This window comes from Leuciscus leuciscus (assembly GCF_965113295.1).
Source record: "Leuciscus leuciscus genome assembly, chromosome: 25".
Taxonomy (NCBI): domain Eukaryota; kingdom Metazoa; phylum Chordata; class Actinopteri; order Cypriniformes; family Leuciscidae; genus Leuciscus; species Leuciscus leuciscus.
In genome coordinates, this window is record NC_138724.1 from 13,582,258 (window position 1) to 13,602,615 (window position 20,358).

At 33.1% G+C, this 20,358-nt stretch overlaps 1 protein-coding gene across 1 annotated transcript; it reads left to right on the forward strand.

Annotated features, from left to right (window-relative positions):
• The first annotated feature begins 5,119 nt into the window (after positions 1 to 5,119).
• On the forward strand, positions 5,120 to 14,425 carry hexa (hexosaminidase A (alpha polypeptide)). Its single transcript, XM_082160470.1, has 14 exons — positions 5,120 to 5,525; positions 6,432 to 6,536; positions 6,720 to 6,785; positions 6,896 to 6,942; positions 7,031 to 7,141; positions 7,637 to 7,738; positions 7,870 to 8,002; positions 9,166 to 9,346; positions 9,443 to 9,529; positions 10,425 to 10,497; positions 12,175 to 12,349; positions 12,984 to 13,074; positions 13,171 to 13,278; positions 14,210 to 14,425. The coding sequence occupies exons 1-14, from the start codon at positions 5,258 to 5,260 to the stop codon at positions 14,271 to 14,273; spliced, it is 1,611 nt and encodes a 536-aa protein (XP_082016596.1). The 5' UTR covers positions 5,120 to 5,257; the 3' UTR covers positions 14,274 to 14,425.
• Positions 14,426 to 20,358: the final 5,933 nt, after the last annotated feature.

Here is a 20,358-nt window from a genome sequence, read left to right on the forward strand (position 1 = left end):
GTTGTTTCAACTCATGTTTGGGTAAAATATGGACAAACTATTGGTTTAAGAAGTTAATCTATAGGATAATTTAAACCAACAGTTGGGTTTGTCCATATTTGACCAAAAACATGAAACAATCTAGAATTTTTTAGAGTGTGATGTAACATAAAACTGACAAAAAAAGTAGAATCATAAATGTTCAAATTAAAAACCATCAGATGTGATGTGTCAGGGAATTCTGGGAATGTCAGTTTAAGGCTTTTCACTACATTATTGCTATTTTTTACGTCTAAAACGGTACATTTAACAGTACTTCACTGTAAAATTACATGAAACGTAAGGTTAGGTCTATTTAAATTTTCCCCCATATATATAACTTACTATTAACCAATTAACAGGTTTTTACAGTCACATTTTTACAGTCTTTTACAGTTAAAATTACAATAATGTTTTTACGGTGGCAGCTTTAGCAATGACCAAACTTATACTAATCACCAATTTTAAGCCTGACCTTTAAATACCTCTACATATTATTATGTTAGTGTGACAAAGCAAACGTACATAGAAATCTTTTGTAACATTATAAATGTCTTTTACTGTCACTTTAGTTCAATTTAACGCTAAATAAATAAACAGATATTTTGACTGATATTAACCAACCAATATAACAACGTATAACCTTATACAACTAACTTTCAGTCTGTGAATCACTACTGGCATTTGTTAGTTTGGACATAGAGTGAAATATTTTAATTTTAATTTTAATTAAAGTCTTCCATGCCATTATTTAATCATATTTATATTGAATCATATTGAATCATATTTATAAGACAATCAGTATTTCAGTGAGATGGCATCCACTAATGATGATAGTGTACAGTAAGTCCTGAAGTTCTGTGTTATCATGAGTCACTTTGAGAAGTAAAGGTGAATATTTTATAGAGATTTCCTCAGGCCAGGGCAGGTGTCAGAAGAGTCATTCAGCCAAAGACAGAATCACTTGCCCTTCCCTATGAGAAAGCATTTTCAACTGTTGTACCACCTTAATTCACCTTAGACGTGGAGTCTGACAACTCTCCAGTAAGAATATGCCCTGTGAAACGTGTACTGTTGATCAATTATGCTAATATAAACTTCTGTCACGAAGCATAAAGACACTATTTGAAATGCATAAACTACTTATATATGGTTTAACAAATTGATCATCTGCCAGTGTGATCAAATCAAAAAGTAAAAGCATAACTTGGTATAGGTTTCTTTGTCATTTTTAAAACCTTTCCTTCCTTTCTAAGTAAAGTAATTTTTTTTGTTTTTATTTTATTTTTATTTTTTTGTTTGTTTTTTGCTTTGGATTGTTTTGTTGTGTGTTTTTTGTTTTATCCTTGCTTTGTGTTGTGTTTTGAGTTATTTGTTTGTTTTGTTTGGCCTTGCCTTTTTGCTGTATTACAGTTTATGTTGTTTTGTTTTTGTGTGTTTGTTTTATCCTTGCTTTGCTTTGTGTTTTTGTGTTTTGAGTTTTTTGGTTTGTTTTGCTTTGCTTTATTTTGTTGTGTTTTTTTGTGTTTTGAGTTTTTAAGTTGCTTTGCTTTGTTGAGTGTTGTATTATGTTTTCATTTTTGCATGCTTGTTTTTGTTTTTTGCTTTGTTTGTTGTTGTGTTGTATTAGTTGTGTGTTGTTTTTTATTGTTTTTTGTTTGTTGTTTTATTTAGATTTGTTTTATTTTGTTTAGATTTTATATTGTTTTGTTGTATGTTGTGTTTTGTGTGTGTGTGTTTTGAGTTTTTTTGTTTGTTTTGCTTTGTTTTGTTGTGTCTTGTCTTGTATTAAGTGCTGTTTTAATTTCATTTTTTTAATTTTATTTAAAAAAAATGTTTTATGTGTACTGAGTTTAATTAATGTAATGCTAATTATTTTGGGGCCTATGATGTAACTGCAATGAATAGTTTCTTCAGAACTAACCACCGAATTCCATCACCATCCCAGTTATGCCACGTGATTATTGTGGTTACAAGAATCGAAGTATTAGATGTTAGACATTTTAAAGAGAACACTCTTTAAAAGTTTTTTTAGGTTCAAGAAATCATGGACAACACAAACAAGCAAAAAAAAAAAAAAAAAAGAATAATAAATAAATAACAATAAAAGCAGATGGTCTATTTGTAGAATTATTAGGATTCACTGCATTTGCAATTATGATGTACACATTATTGATTGAAACGTCTGACAAAGAGTTGTCAGTTTTGCTGTGGAGACTATATTGTATTTGTTTTTACCAAAGAGATTGAGCACAGATTATATGGCAGTGTCTACTGTCTAGAAGAGCAAACACAAAACTACTAGGCCAGAGATCTAGACAGAGATAACCATTTTTATTAACTTTAATGATGTGTGCCATAAAGACAAAAGCAGTAAAGCGACAGTAAACAGACACTTTGAACAGGCTTAGCAGCATTTATATCGACTAATTGCTCGACTAAGTGAATATAGAATGAAGCCAGATTTTTCATCAATTAAAGTAGTTTAGAAAGTAATCATTTGTAGCCTGACGTCGTCATATCAGATTCTAGTCTGAAAATGTTGTGGGCGGGGCTAAGTTCGGCTGGCATCCAGGCTAAATCATTTGGAAGATAAATAGATCAATATTGGCAAGCACAGTTGCGTCAAAATTTTAAAGTTCCCCATAAAAAAAATAATAAAAAAAAACTTATGTAGACAATTGAAACTTCCAAATGCTCACATAACATCTTTCTTTTTTTTTTTTTTTTAAGACATTTATTAGATAATAATTATCAACACACACCTAGCTTGGGGCGTTTCATCAGTGATTTAACCTGAAATTAATTCTCAATAACTGTTTACTAAGTTTCACTGGGTGTGGTTCTGTTCAAATTCACATAAAATACAAAGAAAAGACATTGCGGTATGATTACAAAATAATAATGTTGATGTTAAAATTGTTGAGGTGAAATTGCCATATCTTTAAATCATAGTATTTATCAATGAATAAATGACATAGATGTCATCAGGTTCCCGCTCATCGTTGTGACAGTGAATGTCATGGAAACCTATAAGCATATTATTCACAGTGATGAAATCTCAAGCGTGAAGTATTTTTGATGAGGGCTTTGATAACATTTGAATGACTCACACTCAGTTACTGTCACTACAGTATGGCATTTGGTACGGTACAGTATGGCATTTCCGGCCAATGACATCCAGAGAACTGGAACAGGGAGTAGACGACGACTGAGACATCAAGTTCACTTGATTCTGCGAAAAGAGGTGACACAGGGAGGGGTTTCCAGAATGGGAAGTGGGGTGATGTGTGTGTGTGTGTGTGTGTGTGTGTGTGTGTGTGTGTGTGTGTGTGTGTGTGTGTGTGTGTGTGTGTGTGTGTGTGTGTGTGTGTGTGTGTGTGTGTGTGTGTGTGTTTTAAAAATAAAGGTTCCAAAGGGGGGTTTCAGAGCGATGCCATAGAAGAACCGTTTTTGTTCCCCAAAGAACCTTCAGTAAACAGTTCTTAAAAGAAGAACCATTTAAAATTCTAATGGAATGGAAACATTCCAAAGGTTCTTCATGAACCATAGATGCCAAAAAAAATCATTGTTTTCATGTGTACAACATTCTCATTATTGGTTCTATTAAATGGAAGTGGATGGGGACCATGATAAAAATCACAAAATAGCCTATATATTTGTAGAAATATTTTTTGTGTGTGTTTCACTTAAAAAAAAAAAAAAGAGTCATAGACCTTTGAAAGACTAAAATGTGCTAAAGCTTAATGTTTAATTTGTCCATTTAGGTTGGCTGCATACAGTAGGCTTTGATTTTGAATCTGGATAATGCTTTTATGTAATATTTACTTTCTTCCACGGAACAATGGAGTTATGACTGACGGTAATTTAATCCAGTTAAGCTGTCTCATGTTTTCACTGGGAAGTGTATAGGCACTATGACAGTGTTATGTGTTACTTTAATCAGATTACATTTTCCTATAATAAATCCCATTAGTCCTGTCCATTTAAAATACCTTACTTTTGTTATGAATGTGTGACTGTAGAATTTAAGAGTTTGTTTGACTGTCTACTGACGCCATCTAGAGGCTTTATCACGACTCTCAAATTTTGTTCTCAATTTCAAAATATGCCTACTTGATTATTTATGTTGTATTTATGTATCTGGTTACAACTTACCAGAATATCAGCACAAACAACAAAATCGGTGACAGGGAAAATGTAATAAAAATATTGTGCCAATAATATAATATAATATAATATAATATAATATAATATAATATAATATAATATAATATAATATAATATAGAGGCAAATATATAATGAGATATTGCGCAAAATAGGTAATTAGTGCATATGGAGAAACAAGTAATATATAAAAAAATAACCAAAATACCAATAGCATAAAATAAAATAACAGTGCAGAGTAAACTAAGAATATATAATATAATAGCCTATAATATATAGGCTAATATAATGAGATATTGCGCATATATCAATATGTGCAAAATATCAATAGTGCATATGGAGAAATAAGTAATATAAAAAATAACAAAAATACCAATAGCATAAAATAAAATAGGCTAACAGTGCAGAGTAAACAAAAAATACTATAATATAGCATAATAGCCTATTATTTAGCATATTATATTATAATATAATATAGCATAATATAATATATAATGAGATATTGTGCAAAATAAGTAAAATAACAATAGTAGGCTACATTATGGAGAAACAAGCAATATTAAAATGTTTACAAAAATAGCCTACCAATAGCATACATTGAAATAACAGTGCAGAGTAAACTAAAAACGAAGAGATCAACGAATAATCCAACGAAAAATTATTCACAATTCTTTCTCAATATTTTTCGCAATTCAGTTTCTGTTGGTAATCCTTTATAATCGTTCTGTTATCTTCTTTTTTGTCATCCCCGCTTTAACATTTTCATATAAAAAAGTATATATTTATGCTTATTCAACAACATAGATATGTAACCTCTCTCTGTTGTTGTTTTCTTTCTTTTCTTGTTTCCTCTATTCCTTTTTATGCTTTATATTATGTATTATCCCGGAAATAGACCATGTGACTCGAGCTGAGCCAATGAGAATCGCCGCAGCTCAGCTCAAGTCACCTGAACAAAAACACTATCCATCTGTCACATGACTCGTTTTTTTGACAGTTTCAGCGCATTTCTCGTGTAGAGCGACACACACCTGCAGTCGGACACTGAAACACGACTGAAGCGACAGCAGCATGAGCATGGCTCACCCCGGCACGCACTCTCCTGGTCTGCGGGTCTGGCTCTTGCTGGTGGTGGTGAGTCGCACAGTGGAGCCGGTGTGCGGAGTCTGGCCGCTGCCGCAACAGATCCATCAGTCCCCGGACAGATACAGTCTGAGTCCGCAGCTCTTCTCCTTCACTTACGGAAAGGACTCGGCAGCTCAGACTGGATGCTCCGTCCTGGATGCTGCTTTCAAAAGATACTTCTCCATCATATTCCCTGCCTTTACAAAAGGACCAGGTTGGTTTATACCTGAAAATGAATGAAACTAATGTACTTCCGTATAGCAGTATCATCAGTGTTGGTCATTTAATTTTTTAATGCTTTCATTTTATGTAAATTGTATGCCATACAAATTATTTTACATGTTTTAAAAGGAAATTTTATGTGTAGCTATATGTGCACAAACATGTTTTTCCTGTTCTGCGGTCTGTTTAAAGGGGTGGTTGATTATGATTTCACTTTTTTAACTTTAGTTAGTGTGTAATGTTGCTGTTTGAGCATAAACAACATCTGCAAAGTCACAACGCTCAAAGTTTAAAGCAAAGGGAGATTATTTGCTTTTAAAGAAATAGCTTTTTAAGGACTACAACAAACCCCGTCCCCAGAACGGATTTATAGATTATCATGACAGAATATGCTAATCAATGACTAGAAGATAACTACACATACGTTAAATAAATTCATCAGAAAGGTTGTCTACATGTTGTCACTTCTTCTTTAGTCTCTCCATCTTTGTCTGACTCTGGTTTGAACATAAAAGGCTAAAAGTTTTTTTAATTTTCAGGACACAAGTTGTTGTAGCCCCGCCCCCTGTGCTGGGAGCAGCAGCTTATTTGCATTTAAAGGGACAGACACAAAAACGATGCGTTTTTGCTCATCCTCAAAAAGCGACAATTTTAACATGCTATATAAAAATATCTGTGGGGTATTTTGAGCTAAAACTTCACATACACACTCTGGGGACTTCAGAGACTTACTGTATTTTACATCTTGTGAAAAGGTCATTATACCACCCCTTTAAAGTAACACTTTTTGACTGAGTTCAGGCAGCTTGTGTGCGTCTAAATAGCTCTTCATAGTCAAATGAAACAATTTTGCAATACTAAATCATGTGTGTTGATATGTTGATGCTTATTTGAGCAGAAAACGGGCTTCGTTACTGGTTTGAGTCAAAACCCTTTGTGGTGTCGGTGAGTGTCAAAAGCAGAGGATGTGACGGTTACCCTGATGGAGATTCAGATGAGAGCTGTGAGTGTTTCCTGATCATTTGATCTTTTATTTACTTTGATCATTTGTGAGAAAGTCTGCTATATTAGAAGGTGTAATTACACTGTCCAGATTAAAAAAATAATATGTTTGTGCCATATTATAAAGCATATGTGATACGCTAAGACATTCCAATGAGATTCTTAACACGTTTTGTTGTTGCAGATGACCTGAGTGTTTCTGATGGCCAGGCTGTTCTGAGATCAGTGACTGTATGGGGTTCTCTGAGAGGTGTGACTCATCTTGCATTTTATGCTTATTGTTTTTTCCATTTGTGCATAATTCTTTGCTTGACAGCACTAACTATTTGTCTTTTTCAACTTATGAAACCTGAAAATCAGGTCTGGAGTCCTTCAGTCAGCTTGTGTACCAGGATGATTATGGCTCTGTAAGTTTTGTGTGACGTATTTAGTCATGTGATTGTCGCGGCATATTAGCATGTTAAATATGTTCTTTTAATCGACTTTTCCATGCAGTATTTCGTCAACAAGACAGAGATTGTAGACTTCCCACGTTTTGCATTTAGAGGACTTTTACTGGACACTTCAAGGCATTATTTACCCCTCCATGCTATTTTGAAGACCCTGGTATGTATGTATTACTGTATTTAAAAATATTTAAAATATTTTTGTACTATTATACACTAGCATTCAAAGGTTTGGGGTCGGTAAGATTTTTTAAAATGTATTTGAAAGAAGTCTCTTATGCTCTCAAAGGGGGCATGATTTATTTGATCAAAAATACAGTAATAATATAAAATAGTATTACAATTTCAAATAAGTGTTTCTATTTTAATATATTTTAAAATGTAATTTAATCCTGTGATCAAAGCTGAATTTTCAGCATCATTACTCCAGTCTTCAGTGTCACATGATCCACCAGAAATCAGTCTAATATGATGATTTGCTGCTCAATAATTTTTTTTATTATTATAATAATGATGAAAAGACAGCATTTATTTAAAAATAAACTTTTGTAACATAATAAATGTCTTTGCTGTTGCTTCTGATCAATTTAATTCCTTGCTGAATAAATGTTTTAAGTATTGTGAAATAAATCAATTAAATGTTAATTTTCCTTAGGATGCTATGGCTTACAGTAAACTCAACGTCTTTCACTGGCACATCGTGGATGATCCTTCTTTTCCGTATCAGAGCCGCACCTTTCCTGACCTCAGTAATAAGGTAAAGGGGCTGTAATTTTTGTTTAATTTTCATCGAACTTTATTTTATTTTAGCTTTATTTTAATTAACAAGTGATTTTTAAAAAGAGTTTTAGTTGCCAATAACAACACTGGCATATCATTTTCTTCTAGGGAGCTTTTCATCCGTTCACTCATATCTACACGCAGTCAGATGTGATGAGAGTGATTGAACATGCGAGAATGAGAGGCATTAGAGTCGTACCTGAGTTTGACTCGCCTGGACACACTCAGTCGTGGGGGAAAGGTACACACACACACACACACACACACACACACACACACACACACACACACACACACACACACACACACACACACACACACACACACACTGCCTCTCTGGATTACAGAAGAATAAGATGAAGGAGAAGAAATTAAACACAAATGTGATGTTCGTATAGTCGATATTGTATCATCAAGGGTAAGCAACAAAGACATTGGTTAATAAAGTGAGATTAAATACATAAAGTAGGTTATTTGTGTTATGTAGCATATTTCATTATTGCAGGTTTGCGGAATATTCAGAGTTTCCAGCTGTTTTGATAGTTTTGAGGAATACTGAATCTGTTTTTGTGCAAGTGAGATGAGTAAATCCTGCTCGCATTTAGTCTAGACCTACAATAACATCATGTTTACTCGGCACTTACACCTGATTTCTCTCAACACTGGGACAGGAGAGCTGTCAATCAATACATGGGAAAACAAAGTAACTTGTGTTACTTATTTGAAAAAGTAACTCAGATATTTTGTTGTAAATTTAAAAGTAATGCGTTACTTTACTAGTTACTTGAAAAAAGTAATCTGATTACACAACTCGCGTTACTTGTAATGCGTTAAGGCCAACACTGCACACATCCCCTAGAAGAATAAGAAAACAAATATTATAAATGATAATTTTAAAGAATTAGGGTTGTCACAATACCAAAATTTCAGTATTCGGCACCAATATCTGGTACTAATTTCGGTACCAGAGTAAAAACCGCATCACAGTCAGTCATCGCAGTTTCTGATTCAGTTCCAAATTTAAATACGGTTGTCAATCATTAAACTTTGCAGCGTACTGAGCAACATGAAAAACTAAACTTGCATTCAGATTGTGAATGGATAATAAACAGAAACCAAGAGAAGAGCGAGTTTAAGCAGATTCTGACTGACTTACTGACTAGCACCTCTGATAGGCCATTGCTTTCATGCGCTCAACAGATATGATTTTCATTGGCTACAATGCTCAACGCTTGTAACAACATGCTGTAAATAGAACCTATCACTGGGTACCTAATATGCCCGGTTTTTGTATTACCGGTACTGCAGAAATGCTGGTTCAGTCAACTTTCTTTTTTGTAAAACACCAACTGGTATCATTTGAAAACCCTACAACGAATAACAATGCTTGTCCTTTATTATCAGGACAGCCAGACCTCTTGACACCTTGTTACAGGGGAGATGTACCCTCTGGTTCATTTGGACCCGTCGATCCAACGGTAGACACCACTTATAAGTTCATGGAACGCCTCTTGAAAGAGGTGAAATATGTCTTTCCTGACTCATATGTTCACTTAGGAGGGGATGAGGTCAGTTTTGCCTGCTGGTAAGCTCTTTTGACATGTTTTGGGTGCCTGCATTAGCAAAAAGGTGGTGGGATCTTTTTATGTGAAGATTTTAACAAAGTTATTCTCTCAAACAGGCAGTCCAATCCCAATGTGCGAAAGTTTATGGCAAAGATGGGCTTTGGGAAGGATTTTACCAAACTGGAATCATTCTATATGGAGAGGTGAGTAGAATAGTGAGAGTGTTTCAAATTTCAAAAACTACACACACTATCGGTCAAAGTTTGCGGTCGGTAAGATGTTTTTTGTCTCTCATGCGCACCAAAAATACAGTAAAAACAGTAATATTGTGAAATATTATTACAATTTTAAATTACTGTTCTCAATTTTAATATATGCTAAGATTTTCAGCATCATTACTCCAGTCTTCTGTGTCAAATGATCCTTCAGAAATCTTTCTAATTTGATGATTTGCTGTTGAAAACAGTTGTGCTGGAAACCATAATGCATTTCCCCCCCAGAATTATTTGATAAATACATTAACATTAAAGTTAATAAGAGCAACATTTATTTAAAATAGAAATATTTTGTAACATTATAAATGTTTACTGTCACTTTTGATCAATTTAATGCATCCTTGCTGAATATAAGTATTAACTTTTGAAAAGTAGTGTACATATACCAGGATGCAGCTACTTATTCTTTATTATTAATATTTTTCTCGTTTTAGAATAACAGCATCACTTGTTGTCTGCTTTTCCTTCAACTGATCCTTTAATAAATAATTATAAATATATATTTAAAACATTAAATAATTTAATGAATATTTCAAGTTTAATTTTAACAAGTTTAATCCCAGATTCTAAAATTAATATTTCTAATATGTGTTAAGCCGTGTTTGAAACCATTTAAAAAAAAACTGATATAAGCACACTTGTGACTCTGCATTGATTCAATTCTGTTTTAATGTTTAATATATTAATTTTCTTGTGATCAAATTATGAACAAACTGTTTATTTTACAGATTTACTGCATAAACATAAGAAATAGAGCATTCGTGAACGCAGTGTCTATGGTTTTTCTATGTGTCTTTATGTCTCTCTTTATGTTCTTCTTTAGTATAATGAACATGACTGCCGCTCTCAACAAAACCTCCATTGTCTGGCAGGACGTGTTTGACTACCATGAGCGAGTGAGTAGAAATCTGCTCTACACTGGATGCTTTCAAACCTCACAAAGCAGGGCGTGTGGTTTAACTGGATCGAGACACTTCTCTTCTAGCCCAGATCGAAGTACGTGGTGGAGGTTTGGAAGCAGGGATGTTACCTGTGCGAGATGCGCCGGGTGACTAAAGCAGGGTTAAAGGTCATCCTGGCGGCTCCTTTCTACCTCGACCTGCCGATACCCACTCACAGCTGGGCCCGCTACTACAGCGTGCGGCCCCTAGCCTTTAGGGGTCAGAGCATGCGTGCAAAACACTAACAAGTGCTAGAGATTGCAGTGCTGTGTCAGTGCAGTGATCATTTTTCTAACATTTTAATTCAGTCCAGTGTGAAAGTGTGTTCTGTGTGAGAATAAGCATGACTTTATCTGTTATTTTATTAGTATTTATACACTATTATAGTTTGTATTCATAATTTTATTTTTAGATTCAGCTTTAATTTAAATTAACTTGAAATACATTTTTAATAGAGTAGGTTTAGTTAACAGTAACAACACTGGACTTTCTATTTTGATATTATACCCCTTTTCAATAGGAATTGCATCAAATACTTAGTAAATAAATATTTTAAGAGAAACATGAGAATGTAACATCTCATGTGCCCCGCTGCCCTCTTGCCCAGAATGCTGCATGAAATCCTGTCGTTACAATCGTTGCAAAGCACTTTCTTGCCAGAAGGTGTCAACCAAGAGTCGACTTTTGAGGTGAAACATGTCTGTGTACATGTAACACAAGACCAGCCTCCTAGAATATGTAAAGCAAAATGAAACAAAAAGTATTTTTTGTTTGTCAGAACTGTGAGCTCTGGTGCTTTTTTGGACTTTTTGAGTTTGAGTCTAGCTTGCAACATTTTTTAAATCTCGTTTCCACCTCTTCACCCCATCATTTCCTGTCCTCGCCTCACAATACTCTCCATAAAAGTGAAAAAAGCCAAAAAGTTGTGCATTTATACACACACACACACACAAAAGAAAGAAAGTCAGAACTGTGGATTAGTGTTTAAGACATTGAGCTCTGGTGCTTTTTTGGAGTTTTTAAGTTCAAGTCTAGCTTGCAACATTTTTTAAAATCTCGTTTCCACCTCTTCACCCCATCATTTCCTGTCTTCGCTTCATAGTACGCTCCATAAAATTGGTAAAAGCCCCAAAATTTTGCATTTATGCACAAAAAAAACATTTTTTTCATGTCAGAGCTGTGGATTAATGGTTCATATCCTGTCCTCGCTTCACAATTTGCGCCAATAAAATGTGTACAATTTAAAAAAATTGCGTTTATGCACAAAATTACTTTTTTTTTGTATGTCAGAGCTGTGGATTAGTGTTTAAGACGTTGAGTTCTGGGGCTTTTTTGGCCTTTTTGATTTTGAGTCGAGCTTGCAACATTTTTTAAATCTCGTTTCCACCTCTTCACCCCATCATTTCCTATCCTCGCTCCACAATAAGATTAAAAAAATTGGTAAAAGCCCAAAAACGTTGCATGTATGCACAAAATAAATTTTTTGAATGTCAGAACTGTGGATTAGTGGCAAAAAATGTTTTGCATTCATGCAGCTTGATAAAGCAGAGGTTATTGATCAATCCAAAGAGGATAAAGTGCGAAGAGTGCAATGCGTGTGACCCAGTGTTTCCTGTCTGTACACTGTCTCAGATTCCACAGGACACGGTTCTGGAGATCTGGAAGGGTAAAGGTTACCAGGCTGAACTGAGTAAGATGACCAAGGCCGGGCACAGGGTTCTGCTCTCTGCCCCCTGGTACATCAACCACATCAGCTACGGCCAGGACTGGCGTATGTCCTACGCAGTGCAGCCCCAGAATTTCTCCGGTGTGTGGAGCAGCATGTTAGGCTGGGGGTCAATATTAAATATGAAATCGAAAAGCAAACGGGCGATTAAGAACCTGATGCCGTTTCCTGGTTCAGATACAGTTGATTCTAATTTATGGGCTGGCGGTTAAGTTCATTTAGTAAATCCAGTATACAGAATTAGTCAGTTAGCTCTAATTAATGACACTGAACTATTCTAATTAATGATAAACCAACTATTTAACTTTAACTTTTAATATAATGAACTATTTTGTTTGCTTTGTTGTGGTTTGTAGTGCAGTGCTGGTGTATTTTCAGTGTGTATCTGGTTACATTTGTGCATATTCTTCCATGTTTTAGAGACAGAAGAGCAAAATAAATGTATTTTCTTTTCTTTTAACTTAAATTTTTAGTATTTTTAGTGCTTAAGCCACTTTTTTTAATCTTATTTTCAGGTAGTTGCCAATGCAGCATTTATCATTTGCATTTATTTATAATTTTTTTAAGATTAAGTTTTGAGTTTTAAACTTAAGCTATAAAGTTATAGCGGTTATACACTTAGGTTCCAAAATAAGGTTTTCACAGTGATGCCATAGAGCCTTATTTTTTATAGTGTATTTGATTAAATTTGTGCATTTTTTTTCCTATGATTTAGGGACAGAAGAGCAAAAGAAGTTGGTGATCGGTGGAGAGGTCGCCATGTGGGGTGAATACGTCGACGCCACCAATCTGAGCCCACGTCTGTGGTATGAAAAAATACACTGACTCTAAGATCATTAATGATATTATTATGATTGTCGCAAAATCTTCGATTTTCAATCTTTGTGATTGTGTTTGTGAAGGCCTAGAGCCTGTGCTGCAGCTGAGAGGTTGTGGAGCGATGAAGAAAAAACTTTGAACGCAGATCTGGCCTTCCCTCGCCTGGAAGCGTTTCGCTGTGAACTTCTAAGGTATTGAAATAGATTCTTTATCAACCTCTATTAGTCACACTGTACACACACAAAATTCATTTCATATTTTTAACCCTATGAAACCTACTGTATGATACACAAATGCCTCCAAATGATCAACATGATCAAAACTTTGCTGAATAATCTACTACATGCCTTCTGTCGTCTGATTGTTTATGCTTTTTTATCAAGTAAAATACCTTATAGATTAATTCTACAAACCTCCACCTTCAGGTTGTGGTTCACACGTCTTTTTGCTGTCAAATCTTGACTTTGAACTTTTATGTTGTTAATAATATTTCGAGACTGGACTGAAGCAACTTTGTTGATTATCCGTACATCATTTTTTATATCATATATGTCAAATATGATACATTAGGCTTTTAAATTGCATTATGTTTCCTCTCCAGAATAAAAACGATAGAGCTTTGATCATAAATATCATCTTACTAAGACATATTATTGGGAGATAAAGAGTGACAACTGATATTTATATGCATTTTATGTAAGTCGTCTATTATACTGTTATAAAAATCTCATTGATTATAAGCTATTTGAATTTCATCTTACTTTTTGGTCATATAAACATCAGAAACTGCATCAAATTGCATATTTTTGCTCAGTTTGTGCCTCTGAATAAAATGAATGCGTTTCTTTCCTCCTCGAACACGAGCTCCATATTCGAACTATACCATGTTACTGTATATAAGCCATAAAAGCCTGACATATCAGATGTGATACTCAACTAAAACACATATGCAACTTTAATTTAGAATTTTATTTTAAATATGTTGTCTAATGTTTCAATAAACTGTTACATTTAAAACATTTCTGACTATTATTTCATATATCAGGGTGAAAGTGTATTATTTAAGATTTTCAGTGAGGAAATTGAGTTTTAAATGATAAAAATGTGTTTGTGTTCCTGCAGACGGGGGATTCAGGCGGAGCCTCTGTTTGTTGGCCACTGTAAGCATGAGTATAACGGGCTGTAAGCTCACCGATGAGCCAATAAAACTGAAGAGGGATCCATTTGTGCACTGGAATATTGCTTCTGAATTTGCACAATATTTTTTTTATGATCATGTAAACTGACTTTTGCTTAAGAAAATTTTATTTTGATTAATAAAGACTTCTGCAAGAATGATTTGCAAGTTGATCTTCTTTCTTAATAATGTATTTATCCTAATGTACAATGGCCCCAAAAAGTATTTGGACACTAAAGTTGCACTTGTATAAATGTTGGTATTAAATGAATAAATGTATGATATCAAAATATTGTCATAGTGCAGATGTAAAATTAAAAACTCAGTTCATCATTTATTTCACCGAGGTTATTTTTGTTACTGACTTCCCAAATTTGGAGAGCGGGGTGAGTTGAGCCAGTTTTCACTTGAGGTGTCTTTACAGCAATGCGTCCAACTAAAATATGTGCATACATTTCAGGATGTGGTGCATCCCTGGGAATAATCTCTTTGGGTCTAAAATGAACTCTTTTCAAAACACCATTTTCCAAAAGAAAGTTGTCCCTTGGCTCAACTTACCCCCAATGAGGGGTAAGTTGAGCCACACAAGTAAATTGTGCCACTGATTATGTTGAAGCAAAACTGATCATTTTCACCTCATATGCTATATCATGGGTGTCAAACTCGGCTCCTGGAGGTCCACTGTCTCCATTGATCTGTCCAACACTACAAGAGGACTTGTTAGTCCTCTGTTTGTCTTCTGTTTAAGCGTGGCATAACGGTTTTTGGTCTAAATTTCTAAATGTCACGTCATTTCAATGATAAAATATAAGATTGAAATGTAGAATAGAGTAAAATGGTCACATGACCGATTTTTTTTTTTTTTTTTTTTGGATGGTTGTTAAGAAACAAAGGGTGGCTCAACTTCCCCACAGGTTTAAATCACCCCGTTCTCCCCCATCAGGTAAATGGCTGATGTAAAGTAGCTACACATTTAATGAAATCGCCTGGCACTACGACACCAATCCCGTCTCTCCATCCTCACGGCAGCAGATCCTATTAACTCTGATGGGGTTTAAACAGGAGCTGAAGAAGGACACTGAGGCGCGGATGTCCGAAACGACACACTGCTGTTGTTATAGGAACCAATGCCTTTTTTTTCTTTTTTTTAATGTATTTATTAATATTTTCAATTACCTTTTTTATTTATTTTTAGCTTCAACTTATATTTACTTCAGTTTTAGTAAGTTTAGTATATTAGTTCAACTTCAACTTATTTTATTTCAACTAGCTGAGAGGTAACATTTCTAAATTATAAGTTTTTTGTCTAACTTTTTTTTTTCCAGATTTGTTTCAATTAAATGATTTTTAATAGTTTTAAGTTTTAGTTAACAATAATATTACTGTCTGGAACATTATTTTAGCATCTATCTATCTATCTATCTATCTATCTATCTATCTATTCATTTTTTATTTATTATTGTGGATTTTAGGGTCTAAAATTGTCTTAAATATTTAGTAATGTTAGTTATATACATATTAGTTAAAATATTCTCTCTCTCTCTCTCTCTCACACACACACACACACACACACACACACATATATATATATATATGAAAATGACATCTAATTGTACACATTTATATAATTTAAATATTTAAATTCTAGTTTAAAAACAAAACCTACGTATTTATCTTAATTTGTTTTCTCTTTTAATTGCAGTTTAACTTTTGTTCTACAATATTTTGCATCGATATTTCAATATATTTATGCAATCACTATGTTATGTTATGCTATGTTGTTATGTTATTTAAAAAAAAGTTTATTTCAGTTAACTAAAACAACTTTCAATAGTTTCAGTTTTCGTTAACAATAACAACAGTGTCTGGAAAACTCTTTATAAATACATTTATTTTTATTATTGTGAATTTTAGGGTCTAAAATTATTTTAAATAAACATTTTTCCACTAATTACAAAATAAATAAATATTAATTATTTAATAATGATGATAATCATACACACACACACACACACACACACACACACACACACACACACACACACACACACACACACACACACACACACACACACACATACTCACTCATATACACACACACACACACACACACTCATATATACACACACACACACACACACACACACACACACACACACATATATAGTATTTATATTAAAAAAGAGTATTATTTAAAAAAAAACAATTACATTTAATTTTATATTTTATTTAAATCTATTTTTTTTTCATGTAACAAGAGATTTAGTATTTCTAGTTTAAAGACAAACGCCTCCACATTTATCAAACACTTTTTTTAAATAAATGTGAGTCTTAATTTTAGTTGTTGTCTCTGTTAATTGCATCTTGATCCTTTTTTGACGATTCAGCAGCGAGTCGCACCTAATGAATAAGCCTCCCTGTGCCTTGCTCAGCACTAACATGGTCTTTTAACTTAAGTCCTCCTAATGTTTAAGTTACTTGCCAAAATGAGCTTACATGCCTTTGATATTTACTTAGACAATTGATTTTCTCATTGACGGGATTATGCTGCCGCTAGCAGATGGTACGGATTGGCTAATCCCAGAAGGCAACAGTGCCTCCCCATTCCCACCTGCCCTTTTCTGTTCCCCTACATCCACATGTCCAGTGTGAAGGTTGGTCGACTGACCCCTACATGACCTTTGCATGTGTAGACAATAATGACCTGGAATGACTCAAAAATAGCTACTCTTACTGTGTTTATACAGCAAAAACGACTCATATTAAGCATATCTTGCACATATTGTTGAAGCGATGATAAAACATCATCTAACAAAGTTAGATATCGCATATCAAATATGTATTGTGAGCAAAAGACTAGTAGCTTAAAGACTGTGCGCAGCTGAAGAGATTTCCCGCCAAATTCTCCTCACTTGGCAAGCGACTTGCAATTTCTCTGTCGGTTAATGTCATTCGGAAATCTAGTTAATAATCTTATTAGTTAATTAGAGCTAAAACATGGCGTGTTGTTTTGTGCCAATTTTTCCTCAGTACCTCAATAACACGAGTTCAGCGTTACAGCATATGGCCACTCGCTCGTGTCCATGAATGCGTTTAATCCCGGACACAAAGATTAATCACGATGAGTCATAGATTTATAAATCGCTGGCTTCCTTCCACCATGACAGGGGGCATTAGGGGCCTTTTATGAATATGATAAATGGCCCTAATTAGATTTTAGAGCTTATTCGTTTTTATTTCACGATTAGAGCCTATTATTGGCCACTGTATACATAAGCCATTGTATAAAGGACAGCTGCATTGTTTCACTCATATAGAAGATGCTCTAAAACTATGTGTAAGTTACTTAAATGATCTAAAAAGTGTTAGATGTCATTGTTTTATATGAATAAAACTCAGCAAATAGCTATAACAAATGAGCGTTCTGGATCATAAATGGGGGGAGATGTTGGATCTCTAATTGTTCACCTTGTTTGTTTTCTTGAAAACTCGCATCCGTATCCTGAAGTGATTATCTCCGTCTCTGTCTAATTTACTTTGCTCAGTGATCTGTGTGTAGTTTGTCTAGGCAGCTTCTTCATCTCTGATTTAAGCCATAAAGCTACAGTGAACTGAGAAAAGTTCATACAGGAGGCAACAGGGCATGTTAGGTACTGGTTTCACTGGTTTCAGTCAATAGGACATTTTAAATGAAAATTGAAAATTAAACATATTCAGACTGTTTTTGCTTTGTTTCGTTATTTTAATTGAAATTAGCATCCTCCCCCATTTTCATTACTGTTAATGCTAAAATAAAATAAAATCACTTTGTAATAAAAAAAATTATATTGAAATTGTAAATATTATACAAAACATTATTGATAAATTAAATGATCCTGATGTAAACGTCAGAATTGTAAATGCCTGTAATTTTAAACATTGTAGTGCAGTAAAAACTAATTACTTATGAGAATCTAATTAGATTCATCATTGAGATTAATGGGAGTTACAAAAATAAATAAATAAATAAATAAATAAATGCATAAATAACACATGCATAAATTAGTATTTGGGGGAAATTAGTTTGATTGCTATAATTGTAATGTTTGTGTTTTTTATTTTGTTTTGTGTTTTTTTTTTCTTGTATTTTGTTTTTTAGTTGTGTTTTGTTTTGTATTATTTATTTATTTTTTAATTGTTTTGTTTTGTATTGTGTGTTTTTTTGTGTGTGTTTTGTTTTGTTTGTTTTGTTTTGACCAACTTTATATTAGGTGTCTTTATATTAACTACTGTGTATTAACATTTAAATAATTACTTGATACAATGCACTTATTGTGTTCATACATGTTTTTACATGTACTTACAATGTAATACCTGCACGTAAATACAGCAGGGCAGGCGTTACTATGATCTGTAATATCTATAATGTATAATGACACAGTTGACCCTTCCTTCACACAGTATCCCACCTCAAAAGGAGCACAAGTGTTTTGCAGTACAACAAGAACACAGTAAGTACATTGTACCTAACAATTATATGTATATATGTATTCTTGTTTTGTTTTGTTGAAATGCAATCATGCCATGTGTTTGTGAGGTGTGTAAAAAGTAAAGATACCTAAAAGTGCTATTACCATAATAAACATTTTACTGTAGTGAAATCATAATCAAACAATAATGACACCTGTAGAAGCTAAATAAATATAGATTCATGTCTAGACTGTAAGTCGCCGGCTTGTTTCAGGCACATGTTCTTGCACACTGTAAAAGTTACCCTCACTCTTTGACAAGAGCTGACATTCAAAGAGATTATACACAAAGCGCCTTATGTGATGCACGGAGATGTGAACTTCTGTCAATACGCACTCAAGGACAAACACTTCACCTGCGGAAAACACGCGGCGATTTCTGCTGCGCAGGTGCCTGTTTCTGTCCCGTCCTATTCACTTATATCCCCTATCCTACACTTAGAATTAATAGAAAGCAAAATACAATATAATTAATCAACACTACAATGCATAAATAATAATGTTGTTTCATTCATTAAACAAAATCATCAATATATTTATAAAATAACAGTCAATTGTAATGTATTGTCTACAGTATTTTACAATATTTGTACACCAATTATTCAATATATTTACACAATCATTATATGATATTATATTTATGGAAGCTTGTTCCTACCACAGAATAAAAAAATTAAAAAAATGGAAATTGCGACTTTTTTCTCTCGCAATTCTGAGTTTATAACGTGCAATTTTGACAATTCCAATTTTGGATATAAATTCGCAATTGTGAGAATAAAAAATCTGAATTGTGAGGGGAAAAAGTTTTTTTTTTTTTTTATCCACTGCGGAAACAAGCTTCCAATATAATATAATATAATATAATATAATATAATATAATATAATATAATATAATATAATATAATATAATATAATATAATATAATATAATATAATATAGGCCTAATATAATATAAAATAGGCCTAATATAATATAGGCCTAATATAATATAATATAATATAATATAATATAATATAATATAATATAATATAATATAATATAATATAATATAATATAATATAATATAGGCCTAATATAGGCCTAATATAATATAATATAATATAATATAATATAATATAATATAATATAATATAATATAATATAATATAATATAATATAATATAGGCCTGATATAATATAATATAGTTTTTTTTTTTTTTACATGTATTTATTTACATATCTGTACATTTTATCTATAATAAAAACTGGGAGATAAACAATGGCAGTCTCATAATATTCTTTAACCTTTTATGAGTATCATGGTAGCCTACATGAATATATATTAAACTATGATAATACATCAATATTTTAAAACATGCTTATATTCATTAATTAATTAATATTTCTTACAATAAATGACCATAATTCCAGACCATTCATTTTCATTAATTCAGTCCTTTACATATCTAGGCTATTTATTTACCCTCAGAATAGATTTTCACGCAAACTTAGCACAAAGTTCTAAACTTCAAATATGACATCATGGGCCCTATTTTAACGATCTAAGCGCATGGTCTAAAGCGTACAGCGCAAGTGCACTTACGGCG

Bases quoted from the DNA above. Each gene is read 5' to 3' on its own strand.
- hexa (XM_082160470.1), top strand. From the start codon at position 5,258: ATGAGCATGGCTCACCCCGGCACGCACTCTCCTGGTCTGCGGGTCTGG. The intron at 6,537-6,719 runs GTGAGTGTTTCC...TTGTTGTTGCAG, and splicing joins TGGAGATTCAGATGAGAGCT to ATGACCTGAGTGTTTCTGAT. The intron at 7,142-7,636 runs GTATGTATGTAT...AATTTTCCTTAG, and splicing joins ATGCTATTTTGAAGACCCTG to GATGCTATGGCTTACAGTAA.